The sequence below is a fragment of the Aythya marila genome, assembly GCF_965140915.1.
Source record: "Aythya marila genome assembly, chromosome: 13".
NCBI lineage: Eukaryota > Metazoa > Chordata > Aves > Anseriformes > Anatidae > Aythya > Aythya marila.
In genome coordinates this window covers 13,498,969-13,517,318 of record NC_139054.1, presented here as the reverse complement: position 1 = coordinate 13,517,318, position 18,350 = coordinate 13,498,969, and the positions used below count along the sequence as shown (strand labels likewise).

General features: G+C 38.4%; 1 protein-coding gene across 3 annotated transcripts in view; it reads left to right on the top strand.

The window, feature by feature from the left end:
• TBC1D8B (TBC1 domain family member 8B) overlaps positions 1–18,350 on the top strand; it is a 39,350-nt gene that overhangs the window by 2,081 nt on the left and 18,919 nt on the right. For all 3 annotated transcript variants that reach the window (XR_014318384.1, XM_082770467.1, XM_082770466.1), the window contains exons 2-8: positions 6,948–7,058; positions 10,787–10,905; positions 11,504–11,729; positions 12,217–12,457; positions 13,936–14,143; positions 15,760–15,927; positions 17,169–17,318. Coding sequence is in view for 2 of the 3 variants with exons in the window: in XM_082770467.1 (XP_082626593.1) it covers positions 6,948–7,058; positions 10,787–10,905; positions 11,504–11,729; positions 12,217–12,457; positions 13,936–14,143; positions 15,760–15,927; positions 17,169–17,318 (1,223 nt within the window). In the remaining variant the exon portion in view is untranslated. The remainder of the gene's footprint in view (positions 1–6,947; positions 7,059–10,786; positions 10,906–11,503; positions 11,730–12,216; positions 12,458–13,935; positions 14,144–15,759; positions 15,928–17,168; positions 17,319–18,350) is intronic.

The window sequence follows — 18,350 nt, the reverse complement described above, 5'->3', positions numbered from 1 at the left end:
TGCTAGTTGGCTAGCATCGGTAGAAATGGATGGAAGTGCTTTGTGCTGGTTTTGCTTAGCCTCGTCTCTCTCTGCTGTTACGCCCCTGCCTGGTTTTCCATTTCATTCTCTTTTCTTTCATAGACCTCACCTAAGGATACAGATACTGTAACCTGTTGGGCTGGTTCTATTTCCTGATAGCTCAGCCCGCAGACTGTCACAAAATGTGTTGTTGTATGTCTGGCAGCGCAGCCGTGTGGCTGTGTCCTCTGCTCCTTCTTTTTTCTGCAGAGCCACCATGGGAGATTTGCTCAGGTTTGCTGGACTGCGTTGGAAATGTCAGAAAACAAATTATTTGTTTTCTGCTTCCATTGCTTTAACTTCTTTTTCTGCTTCAGAGTAGAACACAGCTGTGAGAGGGAAGACACCTGTCAATAAAGTACACAGCTGGAACTGATCTTCCCTGCTTGCTGTTTGTGCCGTGCTTGAAGAAAGGGGGATCCCAAATGCAGGAAAAAGTCCTGACTCTTTGAGTCCTAGTTTTCCTGGAACAATTATTGCTGTCTTGAATCTGTAGAATTCCCCTGCTGATATTCTTGCTTTTTAAAGGATGTAGCTTGTTGTCTGCATCATTGCTAGCTAATTTGCAGGTGTAGGAGTTTGGAGGAAGGGGAGACAGAGCTAGACTTATGTATGTATTCTGGGGAAATTATCTGGTATCTGGCAAAAGGAGCTATGTGAAAGTGTTACGAGTAGTAGGTATCAGTGGCAAGGACCTCATCTCCAGCAGAATTTCCTCTTGAACCAATTAAAAAAAGTACCTGGTAATCTCACAGAAATTCATTTTTGTAGGAACAGCAGGACGGGAGAGGAAACTTTTACTGTTGGCAGGCTTGATATGTAGTAAAGGTGTTTGCATTTCAGAACTTAAAGCTCTGTGCTGTAGAATCACTAAGTATACAGTAATAGAATAAATGGTAGAAATCATTTATACCTGCTAGTGTTTAAGCGGACTGGAGCTTTTGGTTTGGCTTGCTTGCTGCAGGTTTTCCACTGTGATAGGAATTGAGAGGAAAACTTGCTAGATGAATAAAGATCTGGAATGATCTATGCTGCGTTTTTCATTTCAGCAGCTGCAGCAAAGATTATTTTTCAGTGTGTATATTTTGCAAGACAAATAATACTGCTCTGTCACGGAGCGTTTTTACATCTGGGGATGGCAGGTGGCAAAATGATCAGCGTGTACTCTGGTCACTTCCCAAATACTTTCACTTTCCAAATTAGAGGAGCAAGTGCACCCTGGGGCCACAGGAGTAAGCACCCTTGGAAGCATCAAGTCAGACTGCCAGCAGTTACGGAGGCGCTGTGACTTGCTGCAGAATGGAGGGGTTGGTTCTGAGCCTGGAGAGGCAAAACTTGTGCTCCCCACTGGGCATGGGAGCAAAGGGCTGTTGCTAAAGTTCATTTCCTCTGCTTGGCCCCTGCAGAAGGTGCTGTGCTGTTTCAATATTGCAGGAGATTTTGCTCAGCTCCGTATTTAGCTCTGATTGTGTATTGACTTCATATCCATGTTGTACAGCTTTTTAACTGTACAGAAGCAAAGACAAGGAGCTGTGGTATCTGCCAGGCTTTTCTGTGGACCCCCCAAGGAGACCGATGCTTACTTTTCTGAGTTGTGCTTTTAATTTCCCTGCTCTCAGGGATATCCATTGCCACAAGTACTTTTACGTGTGATCTTGAATACACACCTTAGTTTAATGAGTTACCATTGTCTTACCTGAGCCATCCGCTGACCATGATGGACGTGAGTTATTGTAAACAGAGATGAAATCTTTTACACTGCAGGCTTAAACTAACCTGTTTGACATCTCAGTTACCTAAGAACATTTGCATCACAGCCCAGGCTCAGCATTGCGTTAAGCTGAGGTTTCTTGGTCATGAGACCAAGTTCCTTTAGGAAATTAAATAATAATAATAAAAAAAGAGAATTCTGTGCTTAATTTAAAGAAATGGGAAAGAGGGCCTTACTATCAAGTTAGCATTCATGTGTTTTAAATCAAATATATCAAGCCAACGGCTTTTCATGGCTTATATTTGTGGCTTAGTTTGTTTAGCGAAAGCTGGGCCTTTACTTTTTTATTTCCTGAGCCAGAGTGCTCTGTTTGCCACCCTGGAATGAAGCTTTATCCTTCTTTTGTAAGCAAGTATTTCTAGTAGTAGGACTTTGCAGTTTGGGTCTCCTGTGTTGTAATTTGGCAACAGCTCACTCCTGGTGTATGTTTTTCCCCGATACTCCCCCTGGGGACCTTGCAGAAGGTGTGCTGTGCTGCTCTGAAAGCTTTGCTTTCTACAGATCTGCACCTTCTGGTTTTTAAGAGGGATTTCTCAAAGAATGTAGTCCGCTTAAATTTTAGTTGGCATAGTTGAATTCGTCTTCGTGTATCTGGGCAGTGGGTATCAGTTTTGTAGTAAATCTGTGTATTTCACATACTTCGTATATTTCCTGTTGATGTTACTCCTTGCAGCTGTGTCTAGGTATTGCATTGCCTTCAAGTTTTATTTTCCTTTTTAATTTGCAAGTTACTAACAGGTTGACTTTGTGATACAAAAATAACATAAAAAAATCCTGTAAAGTTCATTGATTTTTATTTGTGTTTGTATTTCTTCTAAATGTACAGACTTTAGTTTTCAGGAGGTGGCTGTTTAAAACCCTTTTAAGGTTGCTCCAGGCTTCCTTGCTGTGAGGTGCCCTTGCAGGGAGGGATCCACTGAGTCTGTTCGGGTAGCTCAGGATCATACAGACATCCTGCTCAACTTCTAGCATTTCTCCTTGTTATGTCAATGTAAATAAACGAAGAGTGAGTACTTGGCAGTACGTGGAAGTGTCTGCTGTTCAAAGTCCTTAGGGATATGGGGCTGGCCAGTGTTGTGCTAACAGAGTATCTCAGTTTGTAAGGAGCTCCTACTCATAAATATTTTATGTCCAGTAACACTAGTAATGTAGTAAATCAGGAGATGGGCTGATCCACTTCTAATATCATTAATTATTGACCTCAGAGGTGCTGTTAGGCGGCAGAGGAGAAAACAGGCTTGTGCTAACTTCGCTTCAGAACAATAACACTCTTTTTAGGAAAAGCAAACAGTAGTACTCTCTTGATGTACTTGGTGAAATAAATACCGAAGAACAAGGTAGTGTTGCTCCCAAACTGCAAAATGCCAGCCAGTTATTTTCATGTATATCGGCTTTATTGCCATAAATTGGTACAACTGAGAGCAGAATTCATTGCTAATATGCTTTGGTACATGTCACTGCAGGAAACAGGCCGCGTGAGCTGCTGCTCTGGTACGTTGCTTCATTGTACCACTGAACCATCTGCACTCATCTCTGAAGGTTTGCTTTGGACTACTGAGACTCCTTCTATTTGCTGATATTCTGTTAGCTAATGTTCATATGCTGTCAACTGAGTATTGTAGAAACTTTTGAAAGTAATGCTTCCGTATTTCAAAGCTATTCTATTTTCCTTGCCCTTTTTTATTATTTTGTAGGGTGTTTTACCCCATTTATTTAAGTATCCAGGTTATTTTGTAGTGGTTTGACACAAGTAACTCTGAAATCAAAAATGTTTTCCAAAAGCAGAACCTTTTCTCCTTGTGAATGTGCATCACCTTCCATATCTAGAGCTGAAGTTCTTCCCTGCGTGAGGCTAGAGGATGATGTGGGTGAAATCACCACTGGACACTGCAAGTCTAGCTTAGAGCAGAGGTGGGAGTGTAGATGACCTTCTGAAGATTTTTGTTAGAGAATGATGTATGCTGGATTTCATTAGCAAGGAATTGGCAAATAGGGCCTGATTTTTCCCCTTGCATCCCTCATGGAGATAATGCTAGTATCTGGGCTGAGCAGTTGCTGATTCTCTTGTTCTCTGTTCCTCTATGTTACAATTAATATCCTTGTCATTGTACAGGTGACTTCTAAATCTTTTCTTGTCTGCAACCCTGGAAATGAATCATTCTTCAGCAAGCTGGTGAGAATGGGGTCAGCAGAGTGCCAGCAAACCGCTCAGCATTGGTCATGCTTGCCTGCGTGGACATGGTTCTTGATTTCCCACGGGAAATAGCAAATAAAGAGAGTGCTTCCTCTGGTGCTTACTGCCCAACAACTTGCAGTTACGGAAACCCTGACTGACAGTACAGTATTCAGAAAAGTTCACAGCTTGTACTTAGAGCACATTCAGGGCTAGGGCAAGAAGAAGGAACTGCCAGTTCCTTGCAATTATGCCGGTGCCCATAACTGTGAAATTAGCTCATAATGTACCGAGTAGTTATCAGCTGAAGCACAAACCTGTGGTCTGTATTGTGGACGAAGCAGCATTGACTAGCGTACCTGCTGAAATGACCAGTCCCAGCCTGGTGCAGCGTTTTGTGTCCAAATCTGACGACCTTCCTTCCCACAGACGGGAACTTAGGGCGCAGTGAGGAGTGCCGCTCTCTGGTGCGCTGTCGTGAGCATTCGCTCAAGCTCAGCACTTGCATCGACCTCATAAATGATGACTAATGTCCTGGAACAAAAATTAAATCAGGAAAATTGTAAAAGATGATAAAGTAGCTGCTAAAGCACAGCCATCTTTGAGATGAGCTCAGTGTTCTGACTCATTCAGAAAGGCAAAGGTCTTTGTACAGATCTGAATGTTATCTAGTCAATGTCTGACTTCGGTTAGAAACTACAATAAATGCTACTTACTGTAGTAAGTTACAGGCTATGAACTGCAGACACTACAAGGTGGTATTTTTGATCAAATTTACTGGCCTGTGGGTTTTCTGTGCTTTTTTTTTTATTATTATTCATTCACTTTTTTTTTTTTTTTTTAAGTGAAGGAATGTTGAGGGATTTCTTGAAACAGCAAAAATCCCATGGCTTGCTGTAGCTGAGCAAACCAAGCTACCAGGGCAACTATGAGAAGTTCCCATGACAGTGTTCCCACATCGCCCAATTGAGGAATTCAGGAAAATATTGTTACCAGTAGCTGGCCTCAAGGACAAGGTCTATGTGACTGCTAATCACAAGGGGGTTGTTTTCTTGCAGGTGGGGTTGTTTTCTTGTAGCTGTTTGTCTGAGTGCTTTTGACCAATAATCTTGTGTGAAACACTGTCCACCCCTGTTAAGTTCTCTATAAAAGTTAGGCTATTCGGGCAATAAAATGGAGCATGATCTGACTCTACTGGTGTCTGTCGTGCTTTCGGCCGTGCTTCCTGCAACAAAGGAAAATCATTCTGCAACTTGAATAGCCACAGGGAGATAGGTCACACAGGCTCTGTGCTGAAAATGAATCCTTAGGAAACATGTTCTGAGGACGACTGCCTCGATTTCTCAATTTTGCCTTACTTTGCTTCCTTGTATTCCCACAGTTAATACCGTATATATCCTCCCTCCCTTATATACCTTAATACCCTCCCCATCACTTGAGATGGGATTAATGGCAGGAAAGTGGAATGAAAGGTACCAGAAGCCAGCCTAAAAATTCTGAAATCACTTTTGAGAGACGCAGTTGTAGTAATCTAAATCTAATGCTTCCATAGCATATTAAAGCCTGAATCAGAAGATAACTTTCAGTTTCCATGGAAGGATACCTAGAGGAGCTATAAAGGGATGTACTAACTTTGCAAACAAGCTCTCTACCCTAATAGCAACTCTCAATGAAAAGTTCTGCATCTATGATCCACTTTACAGCATCTCTTTGGGTAGCTGCCTCACTTGCAGGCCTTACTTTTCACTTCTTCTGTAGGAGATTAAAGGCTGTGTGTGATTTCTTTGGCAGCATTGCTTTATTTGAACCTTCCATTTAGGCGGCGATGCTAGAAGGATGCCAAGCATAGGAAATACAGGAAGGAAACATAAGATTAGGTTGCCCGTGTTTTTGTCACTTGTAAAACTTCTTTTTATGAAAATACTTGAGCATCAGGATCCAAAAGCTTGTATTTTTTTCTGTATGGATTTTTCTTCTCCTTTTGGAATTCTCCGATCCTTAGATTTAAAATCAACTGTTAAGGTCTCTGAGCTGTCTAACACTTTTATTACTGAGCAGAAAGAATGATTTTGGCTGCCAAGCTAAAATGCATACTCATTTTCTCAGGAAATTTTTTTGAAAGAGAGTATCTCATTTGTCGTGAGAGTTGAAGTGTGTCTCATTAATGGAATTACTATATTTTGATCTGAGCTGGGCTTAATAGGAGCTAATTCAATCTCTAGTGGAAAGGAGGTGACATGGCCATTATATCTGACATTATAATGTATAATGGAATAATGTGCCTTATGAAATATACTGATGCATGGGATGGTAGGATGAAATCTTAGTGTTCCCTACTGAATGTAGGAGTCCTCTGATAGAGCGTTGATAAAGAATGGCGGGCATTTTGTAGGGCAGTACTTAGAGTATGGAATGAGCAGCAGAAGTTCTGTAGGTACAGAACGTATGATACATTTTTCTCGTGTAAAAACAATGGGTGGGATTTGTATAAATCAGACAAAATGGAATTGCGGTTTTCTGAGAACTGTTTCCTTTCTCCGTAAAACAGAACAACAGTAAATGACTAATTACAAGGTAGTTCAATTACTGCTTGTTCTTATTAAAGGCTGGGAACTACCGCGTTCCTTTTCAGGTTACTCTCTGGTTTGCCATGCTGCATGGCTATTACTTCCATACTTCCATGGGTGTCATCTACAGACCTTCTTCATCCTCAGGTTGTGTTTATAATGGCTTTTGCTGGATGAATGTATCACCACCTCGCAACAAGGTTCCTCTAGGAGCACTTTGGCTTTACTCATTTGTGTTTCTTAATTTCTCAGTGTTTGTTAGAGAATACCTTGTCACTGGGGTAGCGCTCCTGTTCACTAAGAAAGGAGACAGAAGGTGAGTGCATTTCAAGACCTTAGTTTCACCAGGCTGTGTATGTTTTGTTAAATGTTACAGGTCTTCTTGTGGGAACGCTAGATGCAGTGCTGGATTCGACATCCAAAGTGGCTCCTTTTCGCATCCTGCATCAGACACCAGACTCACAAGTCTACTGGTCCATCGCATGTGGTATGTATTATTAGTTAGAAGTGAGTTTGTAAAGTGCAAAATCATGGTACAAAGAATGGTCTCGATTTTTGTGTTGGGTTAATTCTCTCACATCATTATTCATTCCAATGGCATCTAAATGGTTTAAAAATATTTGGTAATGATAGAGTGTTTCTCAGGAGATTGGAAATGAGATTGGCAGTAGTTTATGGTTCCAGTTTTTCAGAATATATCTTCGTATTATAATGTCAGATTGCCTTTTCTGCAGCAGTCTGTGAAGTACCGAGAAACCACTTTGGTGCTTTCTTAGAATAACAGAGGCACAATCTTTTAGTTTGTAAGCTGCGATGGAGCTCTGTAACTTGGCACAGTTCAGGATGATATGGATAAGTTGACACTTCGGAGTACTAAGTGTGCTGTAGGTATGAATAACAGGAATAACAGGAATAGCTTATCTGGATTTTTTTCTACTTTATCTTTGTTTGTAAAAATGAGCTGGGTTCCCAGTCATGGTAGCAGCTGAATTCTTCCTCATATCTGCTGCTCTCAGTGCAAGAAGTTCTTTCTCTTTATGCTATGTTATTAAGCAGTAAGAAATGGAAAAGAAAATTGACCTTGAGTGCAGAGTATGTGATTTTTCATAAAGCATCCTTATTGCTAGTGTGTGTATTTTTTATTTTAATATTGCAGCTTCCCTTGAGAATGAAGTCTTTATACAGGCTGCTTAAATAGTAAGTCTCCAGACAGACTTTCATTCCACAAGCTGAGCGGATGCTTAATTCTTTGCATGCATCGTTTTTTCTTCCTTAGCATGGTCTTGTTTTTACATTGAAAGTAAAATAGTCATATGATCTGATGGTAAATGTCACAATTGATCTATTTCCTAGGCTTATTGAAAATTCTGAAAATACATAGAATTGGAGTTTATATATATATATATATATATTCATTTTTTTGTAGCTTTCATTTTTTTAAAAATTATTTGTGTTCTTTAAAAAAACAAAAACAAAACCACGCCAGTTAGATTTCAGTGGTCTCCAGGCCTTCTTTTTAGTTGCCTGTGATGAAAGATGAACTTTGTAGGAAAATTTGGAGGTGCTGTTCTGCAAACATGTACGTACATATATAATTCTACTAGTAAGTGCAATGCTATTGTCACATTGGATTTTGCTGCTATCCTTTTATTATAAATCTTTGTTTCTTCAACTTAAATGAGAAAATGTGCCTTTTCCTATCTTTTTTAATAAAGTTAGCTACTTTCAAAATACAGATTTCTCCTTTTAGATGTGTAGTTCAGTAGTTAACGCATTTCATGCTGTAATGCGAATCTGTTCTTGTTCTGCAAGGACTTATCTTAAGGGCAGTAGTTGGTGAAAGACCTGCTTAATAACAATTTAGTAGAACTCAGTACATGTCACTTAAAAGGGGCAGCATATTAAAGTTGATAGAATTTGAACAGTTTGTGAATTGGCAGTAAATAAAAATTTCTGACTTCTTCTGAAGTCAGAACTAATGGTGACAGGCTATTAAAAAAAATACTTTGATAAGTACATTGGAAATACACTGTAGGGAATTCTAAAAGCATCATGTAAGACCCCTGGGAAAATATTAAGTGTAGTCTTCACTTTAGGACTGGATTTATATAAATTCTATTCTACGTAAGTATACTTTAGAACAAAAGGCTACATAATGTAATTGTACTTGGTGTTAGAAAGCAGGTTATTCCTTCTGTGAAGTGAATAAATTGAAGAGATTAAGAGATTACATTTCTTTCCTGCTTTTACATGTTAAGCGTCTGAAATGGTGCTCCTAAAGCATTTAAATGTTTATTAAAAATTTCATCTTTATTGTGTCACATCTGTTCCTCTGATTCTTGTTCTGACTCAAATAATTGCTCCACATGTGTAGTCTGAGAAAAAGAATTAGCTTTTGAATTCATTGCTGTGTTAATTACTCTTTATATCATTTCTTTGTGATTGCAAATCCAGCATATGTAGCACAGTCTATTTACCTGTATTTAGAACAATTTCTGTTCATTCCCATAGCAGCCTTAATTCTGTGGAGTCCACTGAAAATTGTTCAATTATTCTTTACAAAGTAAATTGAGAAAATAGAAATAGTTAATTCTGCCTTCTTACTTAGGGGTATTGATAGTAAGCAATTGTACTGGCTTTATTTGTGAGCATTCCTGTGAAGGATAAAATAACCAACTTACTTATATTCTAGAATCCCTTTCTTCAATCCTATATAAATTCTTCCCATCCGTTTTCTTCTTCCTGTTTCCCACCATCTGATGGGATGGAAACAACCTCCTGTTTCTAAGGAATTGCCACTGTTGAATTTGCAGGACCACAAAGGTTGTTTCATTAGCACAAGCTCTGCTTTACTGCCTGTTACCACTTCCATAACTTGTATATGAGTTAGTGAAGAGAGTAAGATGAATTATCATAAATATTTCACAGATCGTACAAGTATCTAGTAGGTAAGAGTTTCCCTTTGTATTTGAAACAAACCACGAATCTACTTTTGGGAAGTTCGGGTGAGATAGGTTTTCTTTGCTATGAAATTGCAGTGACATATGGTAAGCGATTGCTATCTGAAACCTAGATTAAAAGCACTATAAAGTGAATAAAGTAACGTAATAAAGTCGGCTTCTCTCTAAGATGTTTGATAACGCAGTATTTATTTTCTTGGAACATTGAATTTTATCTTGGCTATGGTTTGTACATTCCTTATGGTTAGTGATGACAGATTTTTTATGATACTGCTCCCCTTGCATGTGTGTAATGACAGGGAAGAAAACATTCCTTATTCCTGTGTGTTGGAGTCCCAGAGGGTTCAGAAGAGAAACACTGCTAATTTTGGAGGTGCAAAAAAACATTTCAAGGATTATTCATCTTGTATGAATAGATAAGGTTTTTTTTTTTTTTTTTTTTCCTGGTTCCTGATACCAGATCTTCCATCTGGGATGTAGCTGTGCTTCTGTCCTCTTGCAGAACCCTTTAATTGCATGAAAACATCAAGTTATTTGGAATTACAACACAAGTAGAACTTTGCTGTAGATAGAATGACAAGTGTTTCCTGAATGATGGTTGCTTATATTTTAGTGTGATAGAAATATAATTAAAATATGACTTGATAGAAAATGAGATAAAACCATTACTTACATTGAGCACAACTAACCAGTAATTGTGGTAGGCAGCGTAAATGGTTGTTTCATGTATCCAAAGAGAATTCTCTGCTACCGTCCTGGTCACAGTGATACAGACTTTACATCCTTACACTTCTCAGAAGGGTTTTTGCACCACAGCAAGACCAAGTCTTGAAGTTCTCATGAATTTGGTCTCATGTTTCCCACCTTCTAGGGGAGTGTCCTAGTTACTGAACTGGGAGCGTGCTAAAGATGCTCTGAGGGACTGCTGAGCTAAGGAACTCTCAGTCCAAGTCAGGCTTCAGCACTGAGCCACAAAATGTTGACAAAGCTGAGATGCCTCTGGATGTCAAGGCTAGAAATATAGCTGTATAAAGAGCATGAAAAATAAAAACATGACCGTGCTTCTTTAACGTATACCATATACATTTTTGCTGCACAAAAGAGTTCAGTGGTAGGTTTGTGACTTAGGATTTGAACTCATCTATCTACATTACTCTGTGAACCTGGAATACACTGAGTATTCTGTTGTTTATTATTGTGAATAAACTTATTGAAGTCTTTTCTAATTTTTGTTAATACTAATTTTCTCTTTCAGGAGCCAGCAGAGAAGAGATAACAGAACACTGGGACTGGTTAGAAAACAATGTTATGAACACTTTATCAGTATTTGATTCAAATGAAGATATTACGAGCTTTGTCCAGGGAAAGATAAGAGTAAGTAACAGGCATGCACCACAGTTACGAAAGGCTAAGTATTTTTTCCCTCTAAATGTTCACAAATAGTATGTTTGCTATAGAATGTCAAAGGACAGCACCATAACGTTGTATACTTCTGAGTGGGAAGTATGTGGCTGTTAACTTCAAGGTGCTCTGTTGTTACTGTTTATCTGCTGGACATAGATTATTTCTTTTTGGTAAATGATACAGCAGATGCCTTTAGATAGTGGTCTGAAACTGATGATACATTACAATAATTTTCATAATGCCTAGGAAGCATATGGGAGGGTTTTGTTTTTTGTTTTTTTTTTTGAGGTACAATGCTTCACTTTGCATATACTAAATGCTTAGTTTAGGAATTCTTGTGATTAAGTAAAGAAAATACATTATTTTCAGATTGTGTATTTTGTACCTAAGTTGTGTGGGGAAACTCATTGTATATGTCTGAAATAGCACATTTGATTTATAACATGTGTTCTGATTCTCAGACTATTTTTGCAGTTCTTAAATTTGCTATGAGAATGCTCCATTGTATGTATGCAGGTGCATATATGACACTCACCCATGTGGAACCCATGTGGTTCTTTTGTTTTAGGGTTTGATTGCTGAAGAGGGAAAAGGTTCTTTTGTAAAAGAAGAAGATCCTGAGAAGTTTCGTGAGGGTCTTATGAAGTTTGAAAGGTGTTTTGGATTACCAGAGCAGGAGAAGTTGGTTACCTATTACTCATGCAGCTACTGGAAGGGCAGAGTGCCTTGTCAAGGATGGCTGTATCTCAGTACCAACTTCCTTAGCTTTTACTCATTTTTGCTGGGAGCAGAAAGTAAGTAAGCCTGGATGCTAAGCTTAGTCCCTTTATGTTTTGCTATGTATCTTTCAAATCTAGAGTAATCTTATATTCTGAGTAAACTATTTTGCCATGTGAGTAGATGTTATCACAGAATAGAAAAAAACACAAACAAATAATGTAGGGAAATAAATACATTTATGAAACATACTTCAAAATGCCTGTTTTTCTCCCCTCTGTTAGATTCACAAATAAGGCACCAAAGAATGATTCACACCAAAGAGTGGTGTGTCTTTAGTGTTTTTATTTCTACGAGAGTCTTTCTAATTGTATTGCTTTATAGCAACTGTGAGGGGAATCTTTTTTTTTGGCCTTGTGAATTTGTAGCCCTTTCCAAATGGGTTATGATTTAACTGTGTTGCTTAATTGTACTTTATTAGTGCTGTTGACTACCACTGTTCTTTGTTTAGTAGATAGGAGCTAAAGAGAAGTTACTCAGATCTGCCTATATTTGTATTTTCAGTAAAACTTATTATCTCCTGGGATGAAATATCAAAGCTTGAGAAGACTTCCAATGTTATCCTGACAGAGAGCATTCATGTCTGCTCCCGTGGGGAAGATCACTATTTTTCCATGTTTTTGCACATTAATGAAACATTCCTTCTCATGGAGCAGCTGGCAAACTATGCTGTTAGGAGGCTTTTTGACAAAGAGACATTTGAAAATGACCTTGTCCTTCATGACCCCCTGCAGATCACCAAGAGGTAACGTAATTGCTTGTAGCCTGTCTGCTCTGGGCCCAGTGCTTTTTCAAGACAAGCGGGAGGAGAATCCTTGCCTCGGGGAGATAAATAAATGTTGGCAAAGCTCTTAAACAAGTATCTTGTTAAAAACTGGGATCAAAGTAACGTGAGGCATTGTAACTTATTACTTTGCAGTAGCAGGAACTGATTAAACCTTCAGAACTGGGCTCCTTCTATGCAGTTTACAGTAGTTGAAGTTTTTAAAAGGCATTTTAGAAGCATCTAGAAATAGACACTGCAGTTCCATTCTTGATTTTCTAGCTAGTATCCTGATGAGGAAGGAGAAGGTGGAGAATAAATGATTAAATACACATATGTAGGTAATAACTGCATGGCCTTTCTGCTACAGGATATAGGTGATAAAATTGGTGAGTTATAGGTGGGTGCGTGGCTTTCCTTGTTTATGGCAGTGTTCTAGGCAATGGAGAAGATGTGTATGTCAATAACTGGATGGTTAGAGTCCTTCCTTCTCAAGCAAGATGTGTGGTTATTTCATGTTGTACAATTTGAGGTCTAGTTTCTGTAGAAGTAAATGTTGTCTACTCAAGGAATTATTCAAATTCTCACTCAGATGTTGAAGTGATGATCTGCTAGTTACTGTGAAAAGCAGCCAGGAAAAGCAAGTCTATTGTTATGTAATTTAAATTCACATGAGGGGACTTTGTTGAAAATGTTATCTATACAAATAGAAAATATGATAAAGCATTTTTCTAATAAATTTCAGTCATAACCTGATTTCCAGTAACTCCATTTTACTTGTTCCTAGTTAAAGCCCCTCGCAACCCCAATGTAAAAGGGAAAGGAGGGAAAAAAGCCAAGTCTTTAATTGTATAGTAAATAAAACCTGTTCTAGGTGGTATTTCCTGGGTAATTAATACCTCAATTTGGTAGCAATGCTGGAGAGAGATGGTGCTCTGTGACCAAAATGTTGATTGTGGTTGCTGTTATCTGTGAAGAATTTTTCCATGGCAGATGTCTACAACATGTGCTACATTTCTAGATAATTGGCCCTCTGTCAAGCAAAAACTTGTTTTAGGTTTAAATGGATTATTTTGATGGGTTGGGAAACAGAGCAGGATTAAGCTAATAATATGTTGTTGGTTTTTTTGTTGTTGTTGTTTGTTTTCTCCATCATGTTTAGGTCCCGATTCAGCAAAGTGCTTCACTGTGTAAGAGCATGCTTGAATCTATTCCTATTTAGTGAAGCATTTAAGTATTTTGTTAAGTGCGTGTATACAGGTTTGGTCCTACATTTTGTTGCCTCTTTAGGCAAAATGCTGAGCCCTCCAGATGGACACCACAGATTATGGGAGAGCATGATGCTTACATAGCCTTTTCCCAAGGTATTTTAACTTTCTTATTTATAAGGTCGTTTAAATATATTTCTTTTTTTTTCTCTCTATTTTCCTCTTTGTTTTTTTATTTTCTTTTTAATCTAGAGGCCTAGAGAGCCGAGCCCACAGTGAGCAGTTCAGTGCATTCTTCAGGCTACCCAAAGAAGAAACTTTGAAGGAAGTTCATGAGTGCTTCTTATGGGTTCCTTTCACTCATTACAACACCCACGGGAAAATGTGCATTTCAGAAAACTACATCTGCTTTGCTAGCCAGGATGGCAGCCTGTGCAGTGTAATCATTCCATTAAGAGAGGTAATGGAAACTACAGTCAGAGCCTGCTTTACCAGACGATTTGCATTTGCGTAGTTTAATGCCAATTTACCAGATTTTTGTTACAATCTGTTTCGTTTATATGATGTCATAATTTCTCCTTACCTTGGATAGTGCATATAGCAATACTGGTTATAGAACTGCTTTCATGTTCCGGCATTGTCCCCTGTGTCTTTTTTGCCTTTTCCATAATTACTCTGATTTCTGTAGAAGAATACAGAATCCAATTTTTTAAATACTTTTTTTGTAAAATAAAAGCCCATGCTAAATTCTTGAGGCTGAGTTAAGGGGAGATTCTCAAGATAGAAAGTAAAGGATTTAAGAGGGTAGATCTTGAAGATGATTGTTCTGCCATGTTATTTTCTTGCCTCTGTGGTGCCGTTCACCTCTTTGCAGTAGTACAGCAGTGCCATCTATTCAAACGTCTAGGAATATCCATTGACAGTCTTCAGTGAGCAAATACCACCACTGTTACAGCTGGTAGTCTCAACAGACTGAATAAGGACCGTATTGTCAAGGGCACAGCGTTCAGAGTATTCTGTAGAGTACTGTAGCTAGCCCGTGGAATAAAGTCTAGGGGAAAAACCCTTCATCCCTGTGCTAACTTCATGTGATCCAGAACATCTCATGTGATTGCCACATTTCAGTCTTTTGGTGTTGGAAGCCTTTCAGCAGCACCTGGACTTGTAATACAATAGCTTAAAAATTAACCAGGCTCTGTAATTGCTCTGTATGCTCTGTGTACACACTGCCAATGTGAGACACCCGACAGTGCAGTGAACAGAGCTGATTTCAGCAATGCATTTGGTGTTCTCCACCCAGACAAGGGACTTTATTTGATCTTCTGTAAATAGTCTTGCAAACAATAGTGACTTCTATAAGCTGTAAAAAAAAAAAAAAAAAAACAACAAAAAAACACAGAAGAGACTGTGTTAAAGGATCTGACTCTAAATGCTCTCATGCAGATTGTCAGGTACTGCAGAGTTGTTTTGTTTCAGCAGTCTTTCATTCTTTGCTTTCAACAATGTAAAAGCATCAGCAATGACAGCCACTCCAGCTATTCACTGTTGTCTTGTAAGAACGTGCATTATTAAAGTGTATTAACTGCTCTAATCTGTAACTGTTCCATTGTGGCAATTAAAAGCAGCTCCAACTGTCATGTTACGACAGCTGTCATTGAAAGGGTATTCTCAGTGGAAATTCCTTCTTGTGAAACTTGATTTGTTTGATTACTTGCAAGAGCCAGGTTTTGTCTGTTTTTGGATGGTAAGAAAAAAACATAACAGCTCCAGCAGATAGAAGGAGGGAAGATACTCAGATACATACCGTACTTACAGCTGAGAGAACCCTTTCAAAGATTTTTTTTTTTTTGGTACTCTGTAGAAAAACTATCACAGATCCTATTGCCTTGCCTTGTATTAAAATAGCTCTAAACCACTGAGCTGTAAAGTAGTAAGTTACTTGCATGACTAATTCTATTTGTGCGGTGCTACTGTTGTCATACTACTGTTTCATGTATGTCTATGTTTTTAAGTTTTTTCTTTTAGAAGCAATTTGTTGAGATGAGTTGCATAATTAATATATCCTTGCCTCCGTAGGTCATAGGGGTGGATAAGGCTGATCCAGCCAACAGAGGAGTCAGCATTAGTACCAAAGGAAAAAGAGCTTTTCGTTTCACTGAGGTTAAAGATTTCGAACAGCTTGTCACAAAGCTCCAAATCAAATGCAATGCAACTTCAAATCCACAGCATATCATAAGTACAGAGGTAACTGTTCAGTGAATTCTAATTTCTTACTACCTATTCCTAGGAATTAGGTTTTCTAGTCTTACAATGTCTGCTTCACCTCTAGATTACAGGTTGTCTTTTTCTATTTTTTTTTAAATCACGTTCCCATTTCTTGCTTTCAGACCCTTCACATTAAAGTCTGATATAAAGAGTGATATAAAAATATGTTTTGCTGTGTTTTTGTCAGCTGACTCTTTGAGTCAGAAAGATGATGGAATAATTGTAAGTCTGCTTCTGGATGTGAGGAAAGCTGTGTGTAGTTTCATGCATAAGAAATAAGAAAACAATGACAAAACAGCCCAAGCAAGCATTACTCATTACAGTTTCTGTATCTCTTCCATGAAGGTTTTCTCTTGAGAAAAATGTAATTAGCTGGAGTAGTGTCTAAAATGACGGCTGTAAGAAAATGATCAGTGTCTCAGCAAAGTCTCTACTTCAATTTTTTGCTTCTTATGAGTTAGTAGATGCAAGTGGAGTAATAAAAGCAAAATAGTTTTGATACCAGCAGAAATGTTCAGCTAGCAAGGGTACATGTAGCACAACCCTGAGAGACCTGAGTGGTAAGGTCTGCTTCTCAAGGGCATTCCCGTTCAGACCACCTTCTTTTGGGTAATATTTGCATTGTTTTGGCATAGTGTAATGAGTTGTGTAGCTTTGGTTTTAAGGTGAGGAAAAACAAATAACTCAGACAGTGCCCATGTGAACGAGAATGTGTTGAACAATAATGTTGAATGCATTATGTTTTGGTTTCTTTGGCTTTATTTTCTATCAGGTTTTGAAAAGCAATCCAGGTTCTAATGCCGTTTTTGAAATGCTCTTAGCATTTCTGTATAGTTCTATATGGCTCCACTTAAATTAATGTGTTTTTTTTTTAACTTGATGGTCCGGCCTCCCTGTCTATTATAATTTTCATAATGAGTTTTTGTCCTTTATAATTAAGTTCTTGGCTGTAGAGATGGATTTTTCAAGTGGAGCCTCCTGATAGCCTGGCTGTGCAGAACAGGGACTGCTGGTTTTCATTTATTTTGGAAGTTTGTTCACGCATATATGAATCGTATGCAAGTCTAAATTTTAAAACTGTGCCTGGTACTGGTAAATTAATACCATAAACAAGGGTAGTCTAGAAACAAAAACAGTTTCTGCTATCAGTACTGCTTCTTGAAGGATTGTTTGGCATTTATAACTACCATTTGTTAATTTTTGTTTATTTATTTATGAAGGTTGCAACTAGTTCTGCCTCTGATAGTCCAAAGGATTTTGATGAGTTACCAGCAAAGACGGGTCAGAGAGATACCAGCAAAACCGTCAGCACAGAAGCCCTAATGACTGTCTACCATCCTCAGGATGCCGAGAATCTAGACTCTAAAATGGTAAGGGATAAAAATGGCCAACAGGCTTTGGAACCTAATTGGAAAGGAGTTAAGTATATTCCAAATGTACTCCAGCAAGGCTTCTGATTTCCTCTGGGGCTTTGCCAATCTTCTTTCATCTGCATGTTCTGTATTTTGAGTCCACAGGGTGCTTCTTCATGGCTCCATTCAATTTTCTGCTCATCTTGTTTAATAATGATATGCCTTATCTTCATGGAACTAATTCCTCTTGCTCTTCCAGCCCCTCAGGGAAGAGTTGGCTGTTTGTTTTGTGATAGCTAACATATTTCATATCTTTCTGAATTGTCAAGGTAGAAAGTCACTACAAATGCTTTGGGAACAAGGAGAATGTTATCAGGAAATTGACTTCATTTCTTCATTGCTTCATTCTGTTTGTACTTCTTTGTAACAAAGTTATGCTCTGGAGATTTTTTTTTTAATTATTATTTTTTCAGTAAGATGTACTCATATTGATTCTCCAAAATGTGTGCAATAAGACACAATATTTATTTTAAAATTAGTCTTTCAGCAAAATAGGGTAAATTCAGATATGGAATTTATGATACCAGAAAATAAACACCCCTTTGGCAGGAATGAAAGCAATACAGGTTTTTAAGTTCTGCTTTTTATAGCACATTGAACAAAAGTGGGCAAAATCTACTTTTCCTTTCTGCAGATCACCTTGAAATGCTTTAGCAATATTAAATCTTACAGCTCCATGTGTAGAAAACGTAGTGGCAGTGTTCACCCTGTCTTAGCACTGAAGCCTCTCATGGGATGTAACACCCGATTGTCAGTTGGCTTTGCTTCAGAGAAATTGAATTGCTTTTTTAGGTGCATAATCAATAGTTTATTAGAAGCCTTATACCTCACAAAGGACCTGTTTCACTGCTGCCAGTGAAACTTTCTACCTCCCTCTATTCTGCAGGTAAATGCCTCTTACTTCAGTTATGTTTGAGTAGGGAATTTTTGCTAGTTTTCCCTCTGAAGCAGGTTTTATGTACATGGCTGGTCCTACTGAAGTTCAGATGC